At 39.2% G+C, this 19046-nt stretch overlaps 1 protein-coding gene across 1 annotated transcript; it reads left to right on the forward strand.

The window, feature by feature from the left end:
* Nucleotides 1-610: 610 nt before the first annotated feature.
* plg (plasminogen) lies at nt 611-17148 on the forward strand. Its single transcript, XM_062436846.1, has 20 exons — nt 611-792; nt 1010-1130; nt 3702-3837; nt 4788-4894; nt 5199-5313; nt 5406-5545; nt 5765-5885; nt 6008-6126; nt 7251-7413; nt 8587-8711; nt 9118-9277; nt 11061-11248; nt 11336-11484; nt 11615-11708; nt 12497-12614; nt 13399-13476; nt 13576-13716; nt 14658-14764; nt 15101-15246; nt 16724-17148. Exons 2-20 carry the CDS (start codon nt 1082-1084, stop codon nt 16883-16885), a joined length of 2418 nt encoding a protein of 805 aa, XP_062292830.1. The 5' UTR covers nt 611-792; nt 1010-1081; the 3' UTR covers nt 16886-17148.
* Nucleotides 17149-19046: the final 1898 nt, after the last annotated feature.

Genomic DNA, 19046 nt, shown 5'->3' on the forward strand with positions numbered 1-19046 from the left:
CATAAACAAACAATGAATGACAATATAGTAAAAATATAAAATATGTCTTCATGGGAGAAATACATCTTATATATATATATTGGCAAAACTTCAAAATGTTCTTCAACTTGTAAAAAAAATAAAAAAGTAATCATTCTGCAGAAATAATTACTATTAATCATGTGTTTTTTACATGAGGACTTTTTTTGGATCGGAGCAATATTAATAAAATTAATATTTTCACTTACAACTTTCCCTAAAATTGGCCTTTTTCATGATAAAGACAGTGACACAGTTTTCCACAGATGAACAGTGGTTACTCAGTTTTTCCATGCACTCATTGGTCTAAAGTAGGTTGTTTTGTAATCATATGTTTGCAGTTGAGGACATTGGTCTCTTTTGGCTGAAGATTAACTATATCTATTGATTTCGTTTGATCTAGATCACATAGTATTCAACCACTGGAATGAAAATCCGGTCTGTGACACATTATGACACATTATGATCACATATATTAAACACACACACACAGTCAAACAAACATCATCATCATGCAATAATTTATTTGTGGTATAATGAAATCTTCACACAGGACATACAGACGCACTGAGGATGGACACATTTAGTGAAGTGGTGAAGAGAAAGATTGTCGATAAGAAAACAAAAGATCACATGATATAAAAAGGGGGTCAAAGCTCAGAAGCAGACTCTTAAAATCTACTGTATAGCTCCAGACGTACAACAGCAAGAAGCCTGTGGGAGTATCTCTATATATAGTTTTCTCCCACCTCTCTGTTTCACAACTGGAAGGAGGTATGAGATACAAATTAAATGGTACAATAGGAAATCTTTAATAATGTTTAAGACATAATGCAAAGGATGGATTGCAGTGGTATTGCAACGTAACATGTAATGTTCCCAAATCTCCCATAAACAAGGTTTTTGACCTGTCGCTCTTTAGCTGTCCTTGCCGAGCCAATGATTGACTAATGATTGAGCTGTCCTATTTCTCTTCCCGATATGCTAAAAGGAACCCAATAATATACCAGGAGGTACCTCTGTGAGTTAGTCGACTATGAGCTGCTAGAGTAAGGGCCTCACCATGGACCTGTACAAAGCAGCTTTTCTCCTGGGAGCACTGATCTGCACTGGTAAGATATAAAAATGTTTAAATAATAATTGTGAATAGTTCTGAATGTATATTATTGCCTTAAAATGTTAAATAAAAAAAAAAAAGAGTGAGACAGACACTTTGCTTCACTGTGAGCGTATCTTACCAGGACAACCCTGTCCAAGGTGATGAAATGTCTCGGTTAAATGCTCTTCATATTAATTAATTAATTACACATAACATTTTCTTGTTGTGTCACACACTGAAAAGTCAAAGAGACACAAAATCAGTTTAAAAAAAAACAAAAACAGTTAAACAGATTGTTCTGATTAACTCCTTTCCTACCATTGTGTTTAGATAGATAGATAGATAGATAGAAACTTTATTGATCCCCTAGGGGAAATCTAGGGTCCAAGCAGCTTAATACACATAGAAACATCACACATAACATACACATACAACATAAACAGGAATGTAAAGTGTAAAATCTGTATAAATACAAGTTAAATAAGAATAAAGATACTAAGAACAGTATACTAAATAAAAACCCAAGGTCTGAGCCTGAGGCTGTGTGATAAAGCAAGACAGTACAAGTATGAGTCATTAAATATTAAATATGGGCTAAATACGTAATTATGGAGGCCTGTTAGAAGAGGCCTGTAGCAGCGCAGAGATGGAAATGAAAAACATACAAACGGCTGTAAGAAACAATCATTATAGCGAAATATGAACTTATTTCTCCTCAAAACATTATTAGTTATGTCATTAACGTTATCTGTAAAAGAACTGTAGGGAAGTTAAAGTTCACTTGCATATTGTGTAAAACGAAAAACTACTTTTCTTTAATACGAACTTAACTTTTATCTCAGGTACAATCTTTACACAAGCTTTCAAATTGACTGACAGAGTGCTACTACTGCTCTAATAGTGTGTGATACAAAACATGAATTCAATAGTTTCATCTATTAAAACTGCTTAGGCCGAAATTGGGTGCTTTTGACTGGGATTCCCTCAGGACCCCAATACGTTGGTATTTTTAAAAAAGCACTAATTAAAACAGAAACAGAACACAATGATATGAAGTCATGGGGAACAAATCACAATCGAGACGTAAAAACTTGGAATGATAGAATAAAACATTTGTGAGATATGATAAAAAGTTTATCTCAGGTAAAAATTAGGAAAGAAATCTCATAATAACATGCAATGTAATTTTTTTAATGTGATTTATTTATGCAATTTTATGTATATACTTTATATGTATTTTATGTATTGATTTTTTTTGAAAATGTTTTGTAAATCTAATTAGTTTAAATGTTATTAACTGACCAAGTTTTAAAATGACCACTGAAACCTGCCTCTTATTTAACTTGCTTGGTCAGGATGTCAAATTCCGCATCCTTGTCTACTTACATCAACTTAACCCAGAGTTCAAATCTTAGGTCCTCCTCTTTTTGCACATTCCTTCACCTGACTCTACAGTATACGACTTAGTGGAGACCAAAAAACAGAGCTAAAAGCAGAGAGAATATAGGACTTATATTTACCAAAGGAGGACACAAACATGACTCCAAATGAATGTTAATGGGTGTAAATAATATGTTTGCCATTAAAAAACCCCAACTTAATGCAGGTTCAATCACGCTATATTGGTTGTTCCACTTGAGCCACCAATGCATTTGAAGACCTAGTGATAAACCTATCCATTAAATGTTCAATCTTTCTTTATACTTGACTATTAATTGAAGGAAAAGGATGCCTTATCTGCCGTTTTACCTCATTTAGACCAATATTCCTCAATCTCTACATACAGTACACCTTTACCAGCTTCTGTACTCATTTGAATGTGCATCCTGTTTTTTAGTCTTTGTAGCTATGACTCATTATTTTAAAGGTTCAGGGTTGCAATGCAAAAAATTCAAGTCAAATCAAATTGGTCAACACTTGTTTCCCAGCACACGATTACATCACTGTTTATCACAAATTATGCCAAACAACATCTCACTGTTACTCAGTTCCCAGGCGTTCCCCACCATTAGTTTTTTTCAGACCATCAATCCAGCTGTGATTTTAAATCTGACCACTATAAGAAATTAGCATTTTAGTAATAATTTAGCCTCTAATTCAGTTAATTCAAGCTGATTTCTCATACAGATGAAAGTATGTCAAGTTGTGTTTATGCCATCTTTCTCCCAGTTTTACATTTAGTTACACTTTCCCTCTTTCCTTTTCAACACTTTATTTAATTATTAAGTTTTGAATGTCCAGTTTCCAGTCTAAAATAGTTTCTCTACACTCAGAGAACCATAGTTACATATGTGACCCTTCATTTCTCTTCTTATGTCATTTTATTTTAAAATGTTGACTTGACAATTTCCATTAATTACTTCCGATTTTGCTGTTACCTTAATTACTTGACATGTCCAGATATGCTCAATGATTGTTTTTCTTCTTTACATTTCACCCTTTATTTTACATGATATACAGCTTAATTATTTCATTGTTTGACCTCGTATATAACACATTAAAACACCTTGAAACCCAACAATTAATGTGTTATATATCCACACTATATTTGACAGTTAATACATGATTTTGTCTGTGATTCCAGTTAGTGGTACTGAGGTGGATGGCTATGCCAAAACTGAAGGAGCATGGGTCTTGTCACTGAAGAAAAGAATGTACTCTGTGGACACTGCGGCTGAGTGTGGCGTCAAATGTAACACTGAAACCACCTTCACATGCAGGTATGTTAAAATCCAACTTTAGGCTAAAACTAATTATTACCAATGATTTTTTTTTTTTTTTAAGTTTCATTGATGAATTGTTTAAGGGAAAAACTCCCATTGCAAATTCTCAAAACACCACAAATATATATTAAGAAAGCTATAAGAACAGGGAAAAGGAGGAAATTCCAACATTTGACGAATCTTGAACCAGTAAATATTTGGATTTTTAAAAAATTAATAAATGACTTAAACAACTACTTATTATTATAATGGTTGTTGATTACTTTAAAGGGGACATAACATGCTTTTCAGGATTTTTATTTCACTTCTACTTGGTTATGATGTCGGATGTCGATATTAAACATGGTCAAAGTTCCTAAACTTAAAATGTTTTTGAAGATGCTTCCTGAAAGGCATAAGTTACGGTGTCAGCCTGCTCTAAATTTGTAATTTGCAATGTTACTCCTGCTTCCCCATTGAACTTAGGTCAGATTGTTCCTGCATGCCCACAAACCACCACCACCCGCTCCACTGTCTTTGTTGCTAAGGTTGTTCACGTTGAACCCTTGCATGAATCGGAATGTGTCGGATTTGGGTAGTTTATATTTTGAGCGAAGAACAGTAAAAAGAAGCAAAATTGGACTGCTATCGTATGTTTATGTAGCTATTGTTGTTTACCGGGACTTAACCAATCAGAACAGAGTGGGCTCTTTGGGAGGGGGGCCTTAAAGAGACAGGAGCTAAACCAGCCTACTTCAGACAGAGACTGAACTCCAGGGCTGCTAATGTCAGTATTAACTAAGGAGTTTCTTTCTGCTAACCATACAAAGACATTCAAGTAGAGCCCCAGAATATAAATATAGAGCTGGAAATGTGCATGTCATGTCCTCTTTAATTGTTCCAGCATTACATCTTGACTTGGCATCTGAACCTGACCCCAGATGTGTTTTTTTATGTTTTTTTCACAGGTCTTTCATGTATATTCAAAAGGACCAGGAGTGCTGGACAGCAGCAGCAAACTCTAAATCAGAGATACTCCTCCGCAGAAGCAGCGCGGCTTTATATGAAAAAAAAGGCAAGTCTTTTTGTCAGACTGAAGCCAGTCTTATTGTATTTTGGTGGACTCTCTTTGTCTGACAATGTCTGTTTTTTCAGCCTTATTACACTGTGGTTAATGTTTAACCTTTGTTGCATGATTAGTATTGATGTGAGTGTGTCACACAGGTTAAACACTTCTGTCACTCAAATTCCAGGACTGAAATGTCACTTCAGTTGAATCAGATAAATTATTATCTGTTTGTGAACTATCTGATCTCAACAAACACTCCAGTTAAACAGCGAGTTGATTCTGACAAAGTTCTTGGTTTTGTCTTGTCCAGAATACCTTCTGGAGTGTGTGAATGGATTAGGAACAGATTACAGAGGAACAAAGACCAAAACGAAATCAGGAAAGACATGTCAGGATTGGACATCCAAATACCCACACAGGCCCAAGTATGTATTCACACATTGTCGATTCATTTAAGGTATCACATCCTATCGCTTTACAGCACTTCATATACATTTTCTCCATGTCTCTACTGTAGCATCACACCACAGAGCCATCCCAGAGCAGACCTGGAGTCTAACTTCTGCAGAAACCCTGATTCAGACAGTGGAGGACCCTGGTGTTACACAACCGATCCCGACAAGCGCTGGGAGAACTGCGATGTGCCCAGCTGCACTGGTAACATCACATATCTGCTGCTGTTGCTGTGTCTGAAATCACTGCTTAGTTTTTCAAACCTGCAGACTATTTCACTTCCTTTAAACTTTGAAGCCATTCTAATCACTATTTTTAATAACAAGAAGTCAAATATACAGCACACAGCAACAAATTCTAGTCACACATTCACTAATACATTCATACCTAATGATGTGATGTGATGCACATGTTGCTTTACAGAGGAGTGTATACAATGCAGTGGTGAGGACTACAGAGGGAAAATCTCCACCACTGAAAACGGTTACACATGTCAGCGCTGGGACTCCCAGAAACCTAACAACCACGGCTACATCCCCTCAGCGTGAGACTACAAAACCACTCATTCATTCATAAAGCAAACACAAGCAGGAGATCATAAGATGTCAAGAAGCTAAACACTGCTCTTACAAATAAGTTTAAGCATTGTGTTTATGCTTTCTCCAGTCTTCCAGATAAGTATCTTGAAGAGAATTACTGCAGGAACCCCGATGGAGACCCTCGTCCATGGTGCTTCACCACCAATCCAGCCAAACGATGGGACTTCTGCTCCATACCTCGCTGCAGTAAGTCCTCCTGTTTTAGATTTGTTTCCTCTACTGCTCCTCCATCCTGACATTGCTGTGATCAGAAACACTTTATTCACCTGTTGGAGTGTTTTAAGACTTGTCTTTACTGTGTAGGTGCAGAATTATGAGGAAATGTAGGGTCTGTTCGAAACCGCATACTTTCCTACTACTCGTACTAACTGTGACATCATTTGAAGTATGTAGTGTATTTCAACTACGTAGTATGCGATTTAGAGTATGCGAGAAGTTCCCGGATAGTTTACTAGATTCGCCAGAAATGCAGCACCATCTTGAAAATATCAGGTGCTTGCCGGGAAAATAAAAACACGCATTCTACTTATATGGGCATCAGGAGGGGCATGAGGCGCCCTCCTGAACCTGTGAACCAATCAACCTGTCAATCACGACGTAGCCACGCCCTAATGCATACCCTGCTTTATCGTCACATATAAAATCAGGGAAGCCAAAATGTCCCAAATGAACATCATACTGCATTGAAGAAGGCTTTAAACTAGCGATTGAGACCATAAACACATTTTGAAAACGTTTACTGAGGTTAGAAATCAAGTGAGAAGTTGGTGAATTCTCCATTGACTTGTATAGAGACGGAAGTCCTTTGGAACCAAAACGGTCGCCCCCTGGTGGCCTTTTTATAGAATGCAGTTTTAAGTTACTTCCGCGTTGGCATCATTTCAGAGGACCGGAACTCCCCGTCTGAACTAAACCAAACAGATTTTGAGATTTGCAGAAAATGTCTACAATCAAACATTGTGGGTTTAATCTCTCATATGATTATACCTGCCGAATGACCCTTCAGCAAGATTTTATTACCAAGATTTTATTTTCTGCTACAAGAACTTAGATGTGGTGGATATATATACGGATTATAGACGTAACAACCTTTCCGCTGAGAACAGAAATGGTCCCTTTAGATTAGACCAATATCACCATTTCACTTTTTATATAAATCCTTATCAAAGTATCCTTCAACGACCCATTTTTTCTTCCCTTTCCTCATTTAAATTTGACAGTAGCCCATATAAAAACACTGGTGCTGCTTAACATATTCCTATGGTCATTCAAGATACAACAACCTTTTGTATCTCTTCTTCTGTCCTCAGCATCGGAGCCTCCCACCATCGTCCCCGAGCTGACCTGCACCACCGGTGAAGGCGGAGCGTACCGGGGCACGGTCTCTGTCACAGAATCTGGCAAAACATGCCAGGTCTGGGCCGCTCAAACGCCGCACAAACACAACCGAACCCCTGATAACTACCCCTGCAAGTAAGAGCTAAGACTTATCAACTTTACATATGACAGAGGGAGAGTGAGGAGGGTTTCAGACATACAGGGAAAAGGTTTTACTCCAATAGAATGAAAGCAGAATTTAAATTGGGGATATTATTTGGCTGTTTACATGTTCTAGTTGTTATGAGAATTTCTATATCACTCTCAAGGAAGGAGACTGGATTCAGAATAGTAGAACATAAGTTGAATTTATTAGCTTGTACAAGCGGAGCGTTTTACAAATGCAACAACAACGGTTACAGGCGAAAAGGCTCTCAGAGGAGCGTTGTCAGAAAGGTTTTATACTGTTCTTTACTTGCGTTGTTCAGCCCCCTCCCGTAGCAGGCAGGTCTATTCCAGAGATAGTCATAACAGTTACTCAACACCTTAGCAGTCTTATTCCATAGATAGCATCATAACGGTTCTTCAGTTCCCTTTTTAAGTAAACATGCAGAAGTTCCACTCGTTGACCCGTCTCTAACCCTACGATACATATAGAGTTGAAATCTCTTTCTGCCAGCCTCAGCAACTTGTTGAAACAGGAAGTATCAAACAGTTCACATAAATATAGAAATGTACTCATACTCTACATGAACTCTTGACACATGGAATTCACCCTTATCTAATTTTTATAACATTAGTTTGCTCAAATTTTGTTGAGCATAAATTGTGATGTCACACACTCATTGATTAATAATTGTTTGTTGCATCAACATCTAATGAAATCATTAATATAATGTGAAACTCCCAACAATCAACCCCATTGTCTACCATACACTATCTACCAAACAGCTGACAGACAAGGTTAGATACCAGTTGGTGAAAAAAGTGGGACATGCTGTTGGAAACCAAACCAGAGCAGAAAGGAGAGTGAATATTGGACTTAAGTTCATCAGGTGGATAAACAGGGCTCCTTATTAATGCTGATGTTGCTCCATGTCTATGGACAGGATGTGTACATAGGCCACTGTTTGCTGATACAACAACTTTTTTAAAGCAATATTTACACGGCTGTGCAGGTTTGTCAGCTTGTTGTGGAGTTATTCTGCCCCCAAGTGGCAAAAAAATGAATCAAATGCAGCTTTGATTTACAGAAAGGTGACTGATGTCTTTTTAAAAAGAAATTATGATGCATTCATTTATAATTTGTGATTATTCTTTACTTGTCAGAGGCCTTGATAACAACTACTGCCGTAACCCTGACAACGAGAGGATGCCCTGGTGTTACACCACTGATCCTAATACTCGGTGGGAGTACTGCACGGTGCCAAGCTGTGGGGATGCACCCAGACCAGGTACTGTGTAACAATGGCCAGTGATCACGATGTCCACTCCAACAAAGTACTTGTTAGCACATAGTAACACTTAGTCAGGTACAATAACATGATTTAAACACTTGTTGTTAAGCTGTGCCTGCAAGCAAGCATACCCTTTAAAGACAGATAAAACTTGCAATTGAAGGGTGTCTAAAAGATAAATAATAGGTTTCAAAGCGAATGAAGAAATTAAACTTTACCTTTTACAATGATCGTGGTGATGCTTTTAAAGTAGAAGAGAGAAAGACACAGCAACCAGGTCTTGAGTTTAAAATAATGATTCATAGAAGTCTAAATCCATCTCAAACTAGTATTAGTATTTAGTATTATCATCACATGAAAATGCATCAGTGAAACAAGTCTGATTATCTGTCTCCTGCTGCAGGTGCGCCAGTGATTCCCACAGAGGAGGAAGACTGTTACGAGGGGGATGGAACGACTTACCGTGGCAGAACATCGGAGACCATCAGCGGAAAGAAATGTCAATCCTGGAGCGCCTCGACTCCTCATACCCATAAAAAAACTCCACAGGCTTTCCCCACTGCGTGAGTCAGTTACTGGTTACTCATTTTTATAGTAAAAAAGCAGCTGTTTTTGAAGGGTGATGCAGACATTTTATCATTAAAGCTGTCAGGACATTTTCATGGCAATAAATTGATGAGTGTTTCCACAGAGACAGATTACACCCCTTAGATGGCCTGACACTTTTTATTCTCTCAGTGCTTCTAAGATGCAGAGTAACCCTTTGGGTGCAAACTAAATATATTTTGTTGGGTTACACCATATTGCCACAAGCACACTTATCTAGACTTGCACCATATGTCCACACATTGCAAGTCCTGCTGTGCCTGAACATGAACTCAGGAATCAGAATCAACCTGAAGCGTTGTTTAACTGCTCAACACCATTGTAAGAAATTTAAGAATATATCCTATAAACCAAACAGAATATAAGAAAACAGAGTTATGTCCTGCTTATGTTAAGTCATGCTTTGAAAATGATATAGTACCCAAATGGCTTGCAACAATAGTGGCCAACATCTGGCATGTTAGATTTGTGATGAATAATACCAGAATTGACTAAATTATGTTGGTGCAATTATGGGTACCAACACTAGCAAATCTGCTGTTGACTGGAAATAATTCTCGGTCCAAATCAGTGAATTCTGCAACTTAAAATCTAACAGCCAAACAACACAACCAGGTGCACTATCATGGATACAATATCCAATATCTGTATTGATGGATAATATAATGATATTTTTCTTAATGTCAACAAATCACATAAAAAGCCAGCAATGAACAGATCTGTACCCACTACAGCCGGACCGATATGGGATTTTGAAACCGATACCGATTTTAGGGTGGAAAAATTCCGATAATAATAATAATGATAACCGATATGGTGGCTGATATAATGAATTTTTGAGCTTGAATGAAAATAGACTTCTCTATGTGGATTGTTAAATAAAAAATAAACATCAGTACTGTACAAGATCAGCTGACAAGGTATCTGAAAGTAGCTACGTGGTTAGCTGGCAAGCTAATGTGGCTGACAGCTGATGCCATGGGGACATTGTTTATTTACTTTCCAGCATTGCATCTAATCAGCTAGGTCACAACGTAGCATGAAATCAACAGTGAACAGACTCAGTCCCCCACCAGAAAGCTGCTCTGATGCTAAACTCTCAGTCTGCTGACTGAGAGTTTAGCATCAGAGCAGCTTTCTGTAGGCCTACTGACCAACTGTAGCTGCTAACATAGCTAACATGTGAAAAGCATCAAAGACATGTTGGGACATAAATAATGTTATATTAGTTATACTGAAAAGGGGAACTCATTAAATTCATTAAAACTCATTAAACTACAGTGAGTTCTGATGCTAGCAGACAGTATTGTGAACAATGAAGTCAAAGTGCACTTTGACTTCATTGTTCACAATACTGTCTGCTGGACAAACTGACACCATGTCTAAATCATGTCTAAATCAGATATAATGTACTTCATTGTGTCATTGTTGTACCCTACTGTCATACCCTTATCCTCCAATATCAAGGTATTCCTGCATGTCAAAATTAAATATTTGACTTTGTCCAGCATTACACATTCATATGATTATTGAAAAAGTGCCATATCTTTCCTAACTCTTACCTATACAGCATATCTGTGCAAAATAAGGTAGATAACTTAAGATGAGTGCAGTGAAGTGGTGTTATAGGTCGATTTCAGAACTTTTCATTATAATCCTACAGTCGAGCTTGTGAGCAGAACAGTATAAAATGTACATACGTTTTCAAGTCTTCAAATTTCAGCTCTTCTCTTTCAACAGGGACCTTAGGAAGAATATGTGCAGGAACCCCGATGGAGACCGAGCCCCCTGGTGTTACACTATGGATCCCAGTGTCCGATGGGAGTACTGCAACTTGCAGAAATGTCGTCCTACATCAGAAGTGTCACCTACCAGACCTCCCAGACCCGAGATTCCCTCCACCGCCACTGAGACTCCACCAGAGCGAGGTGACTCATTTAATACTTTAAATCCGGCTTTTGAGCTTTGCGTTTGTGCTCTTTGTTCAATGTCTTGTTTCTCGGTTCCTGTATTAGACTGCAAGATCGGGAATGGAGTTACATACCGCGGCCCAACCACCATCACCACGCTGGGTGTGACCTGCCAGGCCTGGACTTCTCAGACCCCCCACCGACACAACAGCTTCACCCCACGAAGTCACCCCGACAAGGGCCTGGAGGCCAATGTAAGTGTGTTTGTTCCTGTATGAACCATTTTGAGCTGTAGACTTTTGGCATGAGGACATTTCTTTCTGGAAATGTGAACAATTCATAATATTCTTTTCTAGCTTACAATTCTCTGTGTTTGATTGTCAGAACTGCAGAAACCCGGATGGTGATGTGAACGGACCGTGGTGCTACACTACTGACCCAAACAAGAAATGGGACTACTGTCAGATCCAAGACTGTCGTATGTGAACTCTCTTTGTGTGTGAAAAACTACAAGTAATTATTTACCTTTTTAAACACTCCGCATGGCCCGGTCAGGCAATGTGTTGGTCCAAATTTTTCCAGAGTGAAATATGGCTCAGGAGGTAGAGTGGTTGTCCACCGATTGTAAGATCCAAGGTTCGATTCCTGGCTCCTCAGTCCACATGTTAATGTATTATTGGGCAAGATACTTAACCCTAAATTGTTTCCGATGGCTGAGCCAATGGTGTATGAATGTTAGTTCCTCCCGATGAGCAGGTTGGCCTTGCGTGTTAGCCCCTGCCATCAGTGTGTGAATGTGACTTGTAGTGTTAAGAGTGGTCTGAAAACTAGAAAGTGCTATATACTGTATATGCAGCTTGATGAGTAGATGAGGAGCAGGTGAGTATGATTGACTGGGAGTGGAATGTGACACAGGTGAATGGAGGTGGGAGCCAGCAACCAGAGAGTAGAGAAGGATCCGCCCACACCAGCAGCCTGACACATAATGCACAGAGTCTGACAAGGACACAGAAACAAAGGGGAAGGGGAAACACAAGAAAACACCAAGAAATGTCAGATGTGGAGGGAGCATCCATGACACTATAAGCTTTTAGTGCTGTTAATCAGTTTGTCCACACCTTGTGTGAACACTTTACTTGACCAGATTCTCAAAAAAGCTAAAGACTAAACCAATCGTCCAGTCCTAACTAAGAGCTTCATCATGTGTTGTAATGTCTGTTTCATTTCTCTTGTGTGAAATTTATCAAAACATTTCCTTTGTAACAGCACAAGACTGGAAGTGTGGAACGCCAGTCACCAAACCACGGCGCTGTTTCGGGCGTGTTGTAGGAGGCTGCGTATCCAAACCTCACTCATGGCCCTGGCAAATCAGCCTCCGGACCAGGTGAGTAGAACAACCAAAAAACATGATATTAGTACTTACTGAATTGTAAAATGTGATTGAAAGGTTCAAGTGATATTGAATGCAAGCAAGTTTGACATTGATAAGAATGTATTCAGATACTCAATCAATCTTTATTTGTATAGCGTCAAATCACAACAAAAGTAATCTCAATGCAGTTTACACATAGAGCAGGTCTAAACTGTACTCAAGTTTAATTTTAAAGAAACCCAACATTCCCACATGAGCAGCACTTGGCGACAGTGGCAAGAAAAAACTCCCTTTTAACAGGAAGAAACCTCAGAACCAGAACCAGGCTCAAAGTGGGAGAACATCTGCCTCGACCGGTTGGGGTAGAGAGGAGAGAGAGGAAGGATAGAAGAGAGAAGCACATTGAAAATCAACACTGAATTTTACATTACTGCCTTTAAATTAAGAAAATAGCATTGAAATGTACTGTGTTGAAATGTGCAATATGCAAATTGTATAGAACATTTATTTTATATTTTCCAGACTAGTTTTCTGTTGTTGTGGACTTAGAGAGACCTACTATTAGAAATGTATACTGGCTGATATCCTTCTTTTTGTACAGTGCCAATCAAAAGTTTGGACACACATTCCCATTCACTTCAATTAGAAAAGTGTTTTGTCTACTGTGTGTTCATGTCCATGTTGGATGAGATTGGTGGAGCTCATAGAAATCAAGATTCTACATCTGAAGGGGGTTTATCCTTAAATTTCAAAATATTGAAACTACTTAAATACATTTCTTTCTGTCTCTTTTTAGGAGTTCAGGGGCCCATTTCTGTGGAGGAACTCTGGTTCACCCTCAGTGGGTCCTCACTGCCCGTCACTGCCTGGAGAGGTCAGAGAGACTACTAAAAAAAAAAAAAACATCTGAAGACCAAATTATTTCATAACACAAACACTCAATTAAATATGTCTCTAAATGTTTTTACTGTAGTTCCCCGCGAGCCTCATTCTACAAGGTGGTTCTGGGGACCCACACAGAGTTAGCTCGGGAGTCATCCAAACAGGAGAGGACACTGGAGAAAATGGTGCTGGGACCCAATAGAGCCGATATCGCTATGCTCAAACTGGAGACGTGAGTACTGCACGCATCATACTGCTAATGCAAATACTTATGATGAAACTGGATAAATACTTTTCATACTCACTATTTATACCATAGATACTAATATGTTGCAAGTGTTTTAACAACTAATAAACACATCTTACCAACACATACACACATACGAGGCTGGAATCAAAGAATTTGGAAATTACATCTTTAATAACCTGGAAAGACTTGGAATGTTTAGTCAATTATAGATGGGCTAATTGGAGATTAATTTAGTAGTTGGCAATTAATTGCTAAATCAACTCATTGCTCTGCTTCCAGGGCCCAAGAGAACTTTAAGAGATATTAATTTGTAGGGTTACAGGTTACATTAGAGAAAACTCCGTCACAATTAATGTCTTCATACTAAAAGACTTAAGCTACTCTTGTAAGCTACTTTTATTTTACATTTTTCCTCATCCTACTTATGTTACATCTAACTAACTGTATACTGTACTAACGTTTTTTTCTTCTGTCTTCTAACTGTAGCCTTTTGAATTAGATGCCACACAGGACAATTACTTCAGGGTTCTTGTAGTTTTATTTTTAACAAAGACGTTTTAACAGAGTGTGTAAGCTACTGAGTTCTTTTAGAGAGCAGCTCGTGTGCTTTCAAAGTTCGAGGCTTTGACACAAAAAATGGATTTAAAAGAAAAACAATAGAAACAAAATACAGAAATATGTCAGTGAGCTATGACTTTGCTTTTAAAACTTAATTTGCATGCTTGCTTCCATTTTATTTAAGTGTAAACTATATTTGGACCATTGCTCATCAGTTTGATAACTTGCGATGGACATTTGTCATTATGTTTGATATTTTAAAGGTTAATTGATCATTAAAAATAATCATTAGTTGCAGACCAGATAATGAAAAATTGAAAATCTGGTGGATTTATATTTTATAATTTCTTTATGTTTGTGTTCAGGCCTGTACTAATAAATGACAAAGTCCTGCCAGCTTGTCTGCCAGAGAAAGACTTTGTTGTTGCCAGTGGAACAGAGTGTTATGTTACTGGATGGGGCGAGACTCAAGGTACGTCACATGTATGTGTGTCTATGATATCTATATTTGTGAGGACCAGTTTAAGTTCTAGACCTTAAGAGTAAGGTTGTTTTTGGAAAGTTTGGATGGTCCTTATACTCTAAAGGGCTGTTTGGTTGTAGCGTTACTGTTAAAGTTAGGGGCAAGGGAATGGACGTTTTAGTCTGAGATAAAAAACTGGATTTCTTCCCCCCAAATGGGATACAATTCAGGGTAAAATCCTCCAGTGACTTTTTGATTTGTGGACTGTCGTGCCAATATCAGATATTCTGAAACGGTTCTGCAGGTTGGGTGGTGTAACAAAAACTGTAATGCGGTGTGTTGCAGGTACAGGAGGTGACGGCTTCCTGAAGGAAACCGGTTTCCCTGTGATCGAGAACAAGGTCTGTAATCGTCCGTCCTACCTGGACAACAAAGTTAAAGAGCACGAGATGTGTGCCGGAAACATCGAGGGAGGATCAGACAGCTGCCAGGTAAAGTCTGAAGAAGCTTTTTTTTTTTTTTTTTTTTTTTAAATGGTATGGAAATTATATAGCATTGTACATTGCCAACCAAATTATTTGGCATTGAAAACTAAAACAAATGTACCTGCAATGTTCATCATTACTATGTATGTATGTATGCATGTGCTATGTATCCCATTGTATAGTCACTTAAACTACAAGTCTTAATTCTGTGAAACAGTCTCGTTTCAACTAACTCTGTTCTAGTGATGTTGCAACATGACAGGTCTCAGCAATTACGTAGATCAAAATGGTTCAAACTAGAGTTGAATCTAGTGAAGATAATCAGCTCTTTTATACAGTTGGTTAATTGTTTAAGGAATTTAAGTAAAAATGTAGTTTTGGAATATTGGCACACTATATGAAGCCGTTTTCTGCCCTTCCAGTGACTCAGGAGTCACAAAAAGTGACCCGTGTGTGTTGTAGCCTAATCAGGCATTAATGGGCTTTAGTCATGGCTGGAGCCGAGCAAGACAAGAAAAAAAGTCACTCTTAAAGGGCCAAGAACCTTGTAACGGGTGTGGAGGTGGTAGGACCCAATTGCAGCACAGAACACGGAGGCGGAGATGGTAGCCCGGTGTCCACTTGGCCCAAGAGGATTAGGGAGTTGGACCAGCGGGAGCTCAGGTGCCGGGGGTGGCTTTGCGCCAGGCGAGGCAGAGGCAGAGTCCAAGGCAGGCTGCTCGTCAGCAGAGGCAGAGGCCGGAGCCGAGGGTTCTGTCGGGCAGAGAGAGAGGAAGGAGGGTAGCTCACTGGTGTGAGGTTGTGCGCTGGGTCCATGGCGGGCCAGATCATACTGTAACGGGTGTGGCGGTTGTAGGACCCGATTGCAGCACAGAACACCAGTGAGCAGTTTGAAAACAGTCTCTATCATACAGTCAGCAAGTTAACTGTACAGGTATATGGCAGAATGTGTAGGGGGAACAGGCAGGGCTCAGGGTCACCGAAGACACAGATTTGGCAGCAGGTAAGGCAATGCCAGTAGCACTCATGGACATGAGGTTGACCAGGCGGAAGTCTCTGGGCTCTCCTGACAGGATCGAAGCCGGAGGACGCCACACAGCCACAGGCGATACTGGAGGTCAGGGACAGAAGGCTGGTGCGTTCATCGGGGTAGACACGAGGAGAGGAGGTCAACAGCAAGCAGGGTCAAACCAGGGAATCAATCCATGAAATAGTGCTGGAAGGTCTGGCATGAAGCAAATGCAAATGACGATCTGGTAAGGACTGAATGAACAACAAGAGTATATATACTGGCTAGATTACAGACGAGGTGCAGCTGAGAGTCCAGGTGAACAGAGTATACTAATGAGGTGGGTGTGGCTGATTAGCATGAGTGGAGCAGGAGTGTGGTACATAGACATTTACCTCCAGCAAGAGGGTAACAGAGAAGACTGTGACAGTTTACATTCTTCTACATGTGAGTTTTTGTTTTTTCTCCCTGCAGGGTGACAGCGGTGGTCCTCTAGTGTGTATCTCCCAGAACAGGTTCATCGTGCAGGGTGTCACGTCCTGGGGTTTGGGATGCGCCAGGGCCATGAAACCCGGCGTCTACGCACGAGTCTCCAAGTTTGTCGACTGGATTGACAAAACCATCAAAGCCGGTTAACGTCTCCAAGAAAGTGGTTCATTTTTTTTCTTTCTTTTTAAAGATATTTCCACACGTATTGTACTGTTCTGCTCCAACATTACTACTTTAGTTTGTAACATGTTGTTATCGAAGTCAGCAGGTGATTTATTTCCTGTAATTCTTTAAAGCTACAGCATCGTAAATCAGAGCACAATAAGCAGAGCATAGTCCTGGTTTGGGGATGTAAAGGTGTGTTTTCTGTAAGAGCTGAAAAATAAAACTTAATACAAACAAGATTAAGATGTTGTCATTCATAGAAACTATATCAAAAACCAACTTGCTTTCTCTCTTTTTTTATACAGAGGTCAAGACATTACATTACAGTCAATAAAATATATCCACACACAACGTTTTCTAAAGAGCTTACAGGAGCAACTCTGGAAGAGAGATCTTAGTTTGAATGATTTGACCCAGTAGATCATGAAATAATGCTTGTTCAGGAGATTTAGTAAAACTTGGGGATCAATCTACATCAGTTATTGGAGAGTTTCATCTTGCCTTCGCCATAGACTGTATATAAGAAATGGACGTAACATCCGTGACGTCACCCATTGGTTTGTGGACTGCTGCTCGGAGGCCAATAGTATCGGATCTGAGCAGCGCCATCTTGAAAATTTCAGGTGCATGCTGGGAAAAATAAAAACACAGATTCTACTTATATGGGCATCAGGAGGAGCATGAGGCGCCCTCCTGAACCTGTGAACCAATCAACCTGTCAATCACGACGTAGCCACGCCCTAATGCATACCCTGCTTTATCGTCACATATAAAATCAGGGAGGCCAAAATGTCCCAAATGAACATCATACTGCATTGAAGAAGGCTTTAAACTAGCGATTGAGACCATAAACACATTTTGAAAACGTTTACTGAGGTTAGAAATCAAGTGAGAAGTTGGTGAATTCTCCATCGACTTTTATAGAGACGGAAGTCCTTTTGACACCAACACGGTCGCCCCCTGGTGGCCTTTTGATAGAATGCAGTTTTAAGTTACTTCCGCGTTGGCCTCATTTCAGAGGACCGGAACTCCCCGGCTGGCCTTCGCAGGTACAACCTGTCTGATAATGGATTTTTGAGGCGGATAGTAAAATATTTAGGAGTTGACAATAACAGACAGGCATCTTTTAACCCTTGTGTTGTTCTCCTGGGTCAACTCAAGGCGTCAACTCAAAAATGAGGTATCATCAAATATGAGTAAAACCTGTGTTAATAAATTGGAATGAAGATGGATAAAGGGTCTAACATAGAATTGGGTGATAATTTCTACCTTACATTAACAGAGAAACTACACTGGAACTACACAAAACTTTTCTTGATACGGATCCCTTAGATTAAAAAAAGAAATTGTGACCATGATAAAGGCTGTGCAGGACATTTTACTGAGAAATAAACTTGTCGTTCCTCTCTTTTAGAAAAAAAATTAAACGATTTAATGGTAACCCTGTTTCAAACTTTAAACAATTAATCAGTTTCCTTATCAACTCTACAGTTCAATAACCTGGCATTTTTTCTGGAACGGGTGGCAGACTTTCCTTTTTCAAATTAGGTCAAGCACAGGCAACCACCCACAGGAAAGCCAATTTAGGCACTGTTATGCCCTCTGAGAGCAAACTTGGCCATCATGCAGTTATACAAGTGGGGCGACTTGGCAGGCACCAGCAGAGAGAGAGAGAGAGAGATATAACCAGGCTGATATTGCCTGGTTAATTTGTTTCTAGCACTGTGCTTAATGCTAGTTAACCATAGTCATTTTAAACAGTTTGAAAGCTGCGTTAACTTGTACTGAACATGGTTTTGCACCCCTCTCCCTCTCTATTTGCTGAGAAATTATAAGTCACATATGACAGAGTGTGGACACAAGTTCTGGTAAGTGATGTTGGCAGTGTGTGTTGTTTTTCTACCATTGTCTTGGCTTTAAAAGGGACTGAAATGTTGAGATTGTGAAGGCAAAGAGGCTGCGGGAGATAACAAAATTACATTCAGCTACCAAAAACGAGATACAGATACTCCAGCATTCAGTTGCAGTGTAATAATCTGAAATAAAAAATTTTTAAAAAGTCAATTATTGTGCTTCTTTGTTTAGTATATTATAACTGAGTGCACTTCAAATTCACAGTGTTCTTCTAATCTAATTCGACCAG

Source organism: Scomber scombrus, chromosome 17 (genome assembly GCF_963691925.1).
Source record: "Scomber scombrus chromosome 17, fScoSco1.1, whole genome shotgun sequence".
NCBI lineage: Eukaryota > Metazoa > Chordata > Actinopteri > Scombriformes > Scombridae > Scomber > Scomber scombrus.

Coding starts and splice junctions, on each gene's coding strand:
- plg (XM_062436846.1), top strand. CDS start 1,082: ATGGACCTGTACAAAGCAGCTTTTCTCCTGGGAGCACTGATCTGCACT. Junction 6,127..7,250: donor CTGCTCCATACCTCGCTGCA/GTAAGTCCTCCT, acceptor TTCTGTCCTCAG/CATCGGAGCCTCCCACCATC. Junction 15,247..16,723: donor GAGGATCAGACAGCTGCCAG/GTAAAGTCTGAA, acceptor TTCTCCCTGCAG/GGTGACAGCGGTGGTCCTCT.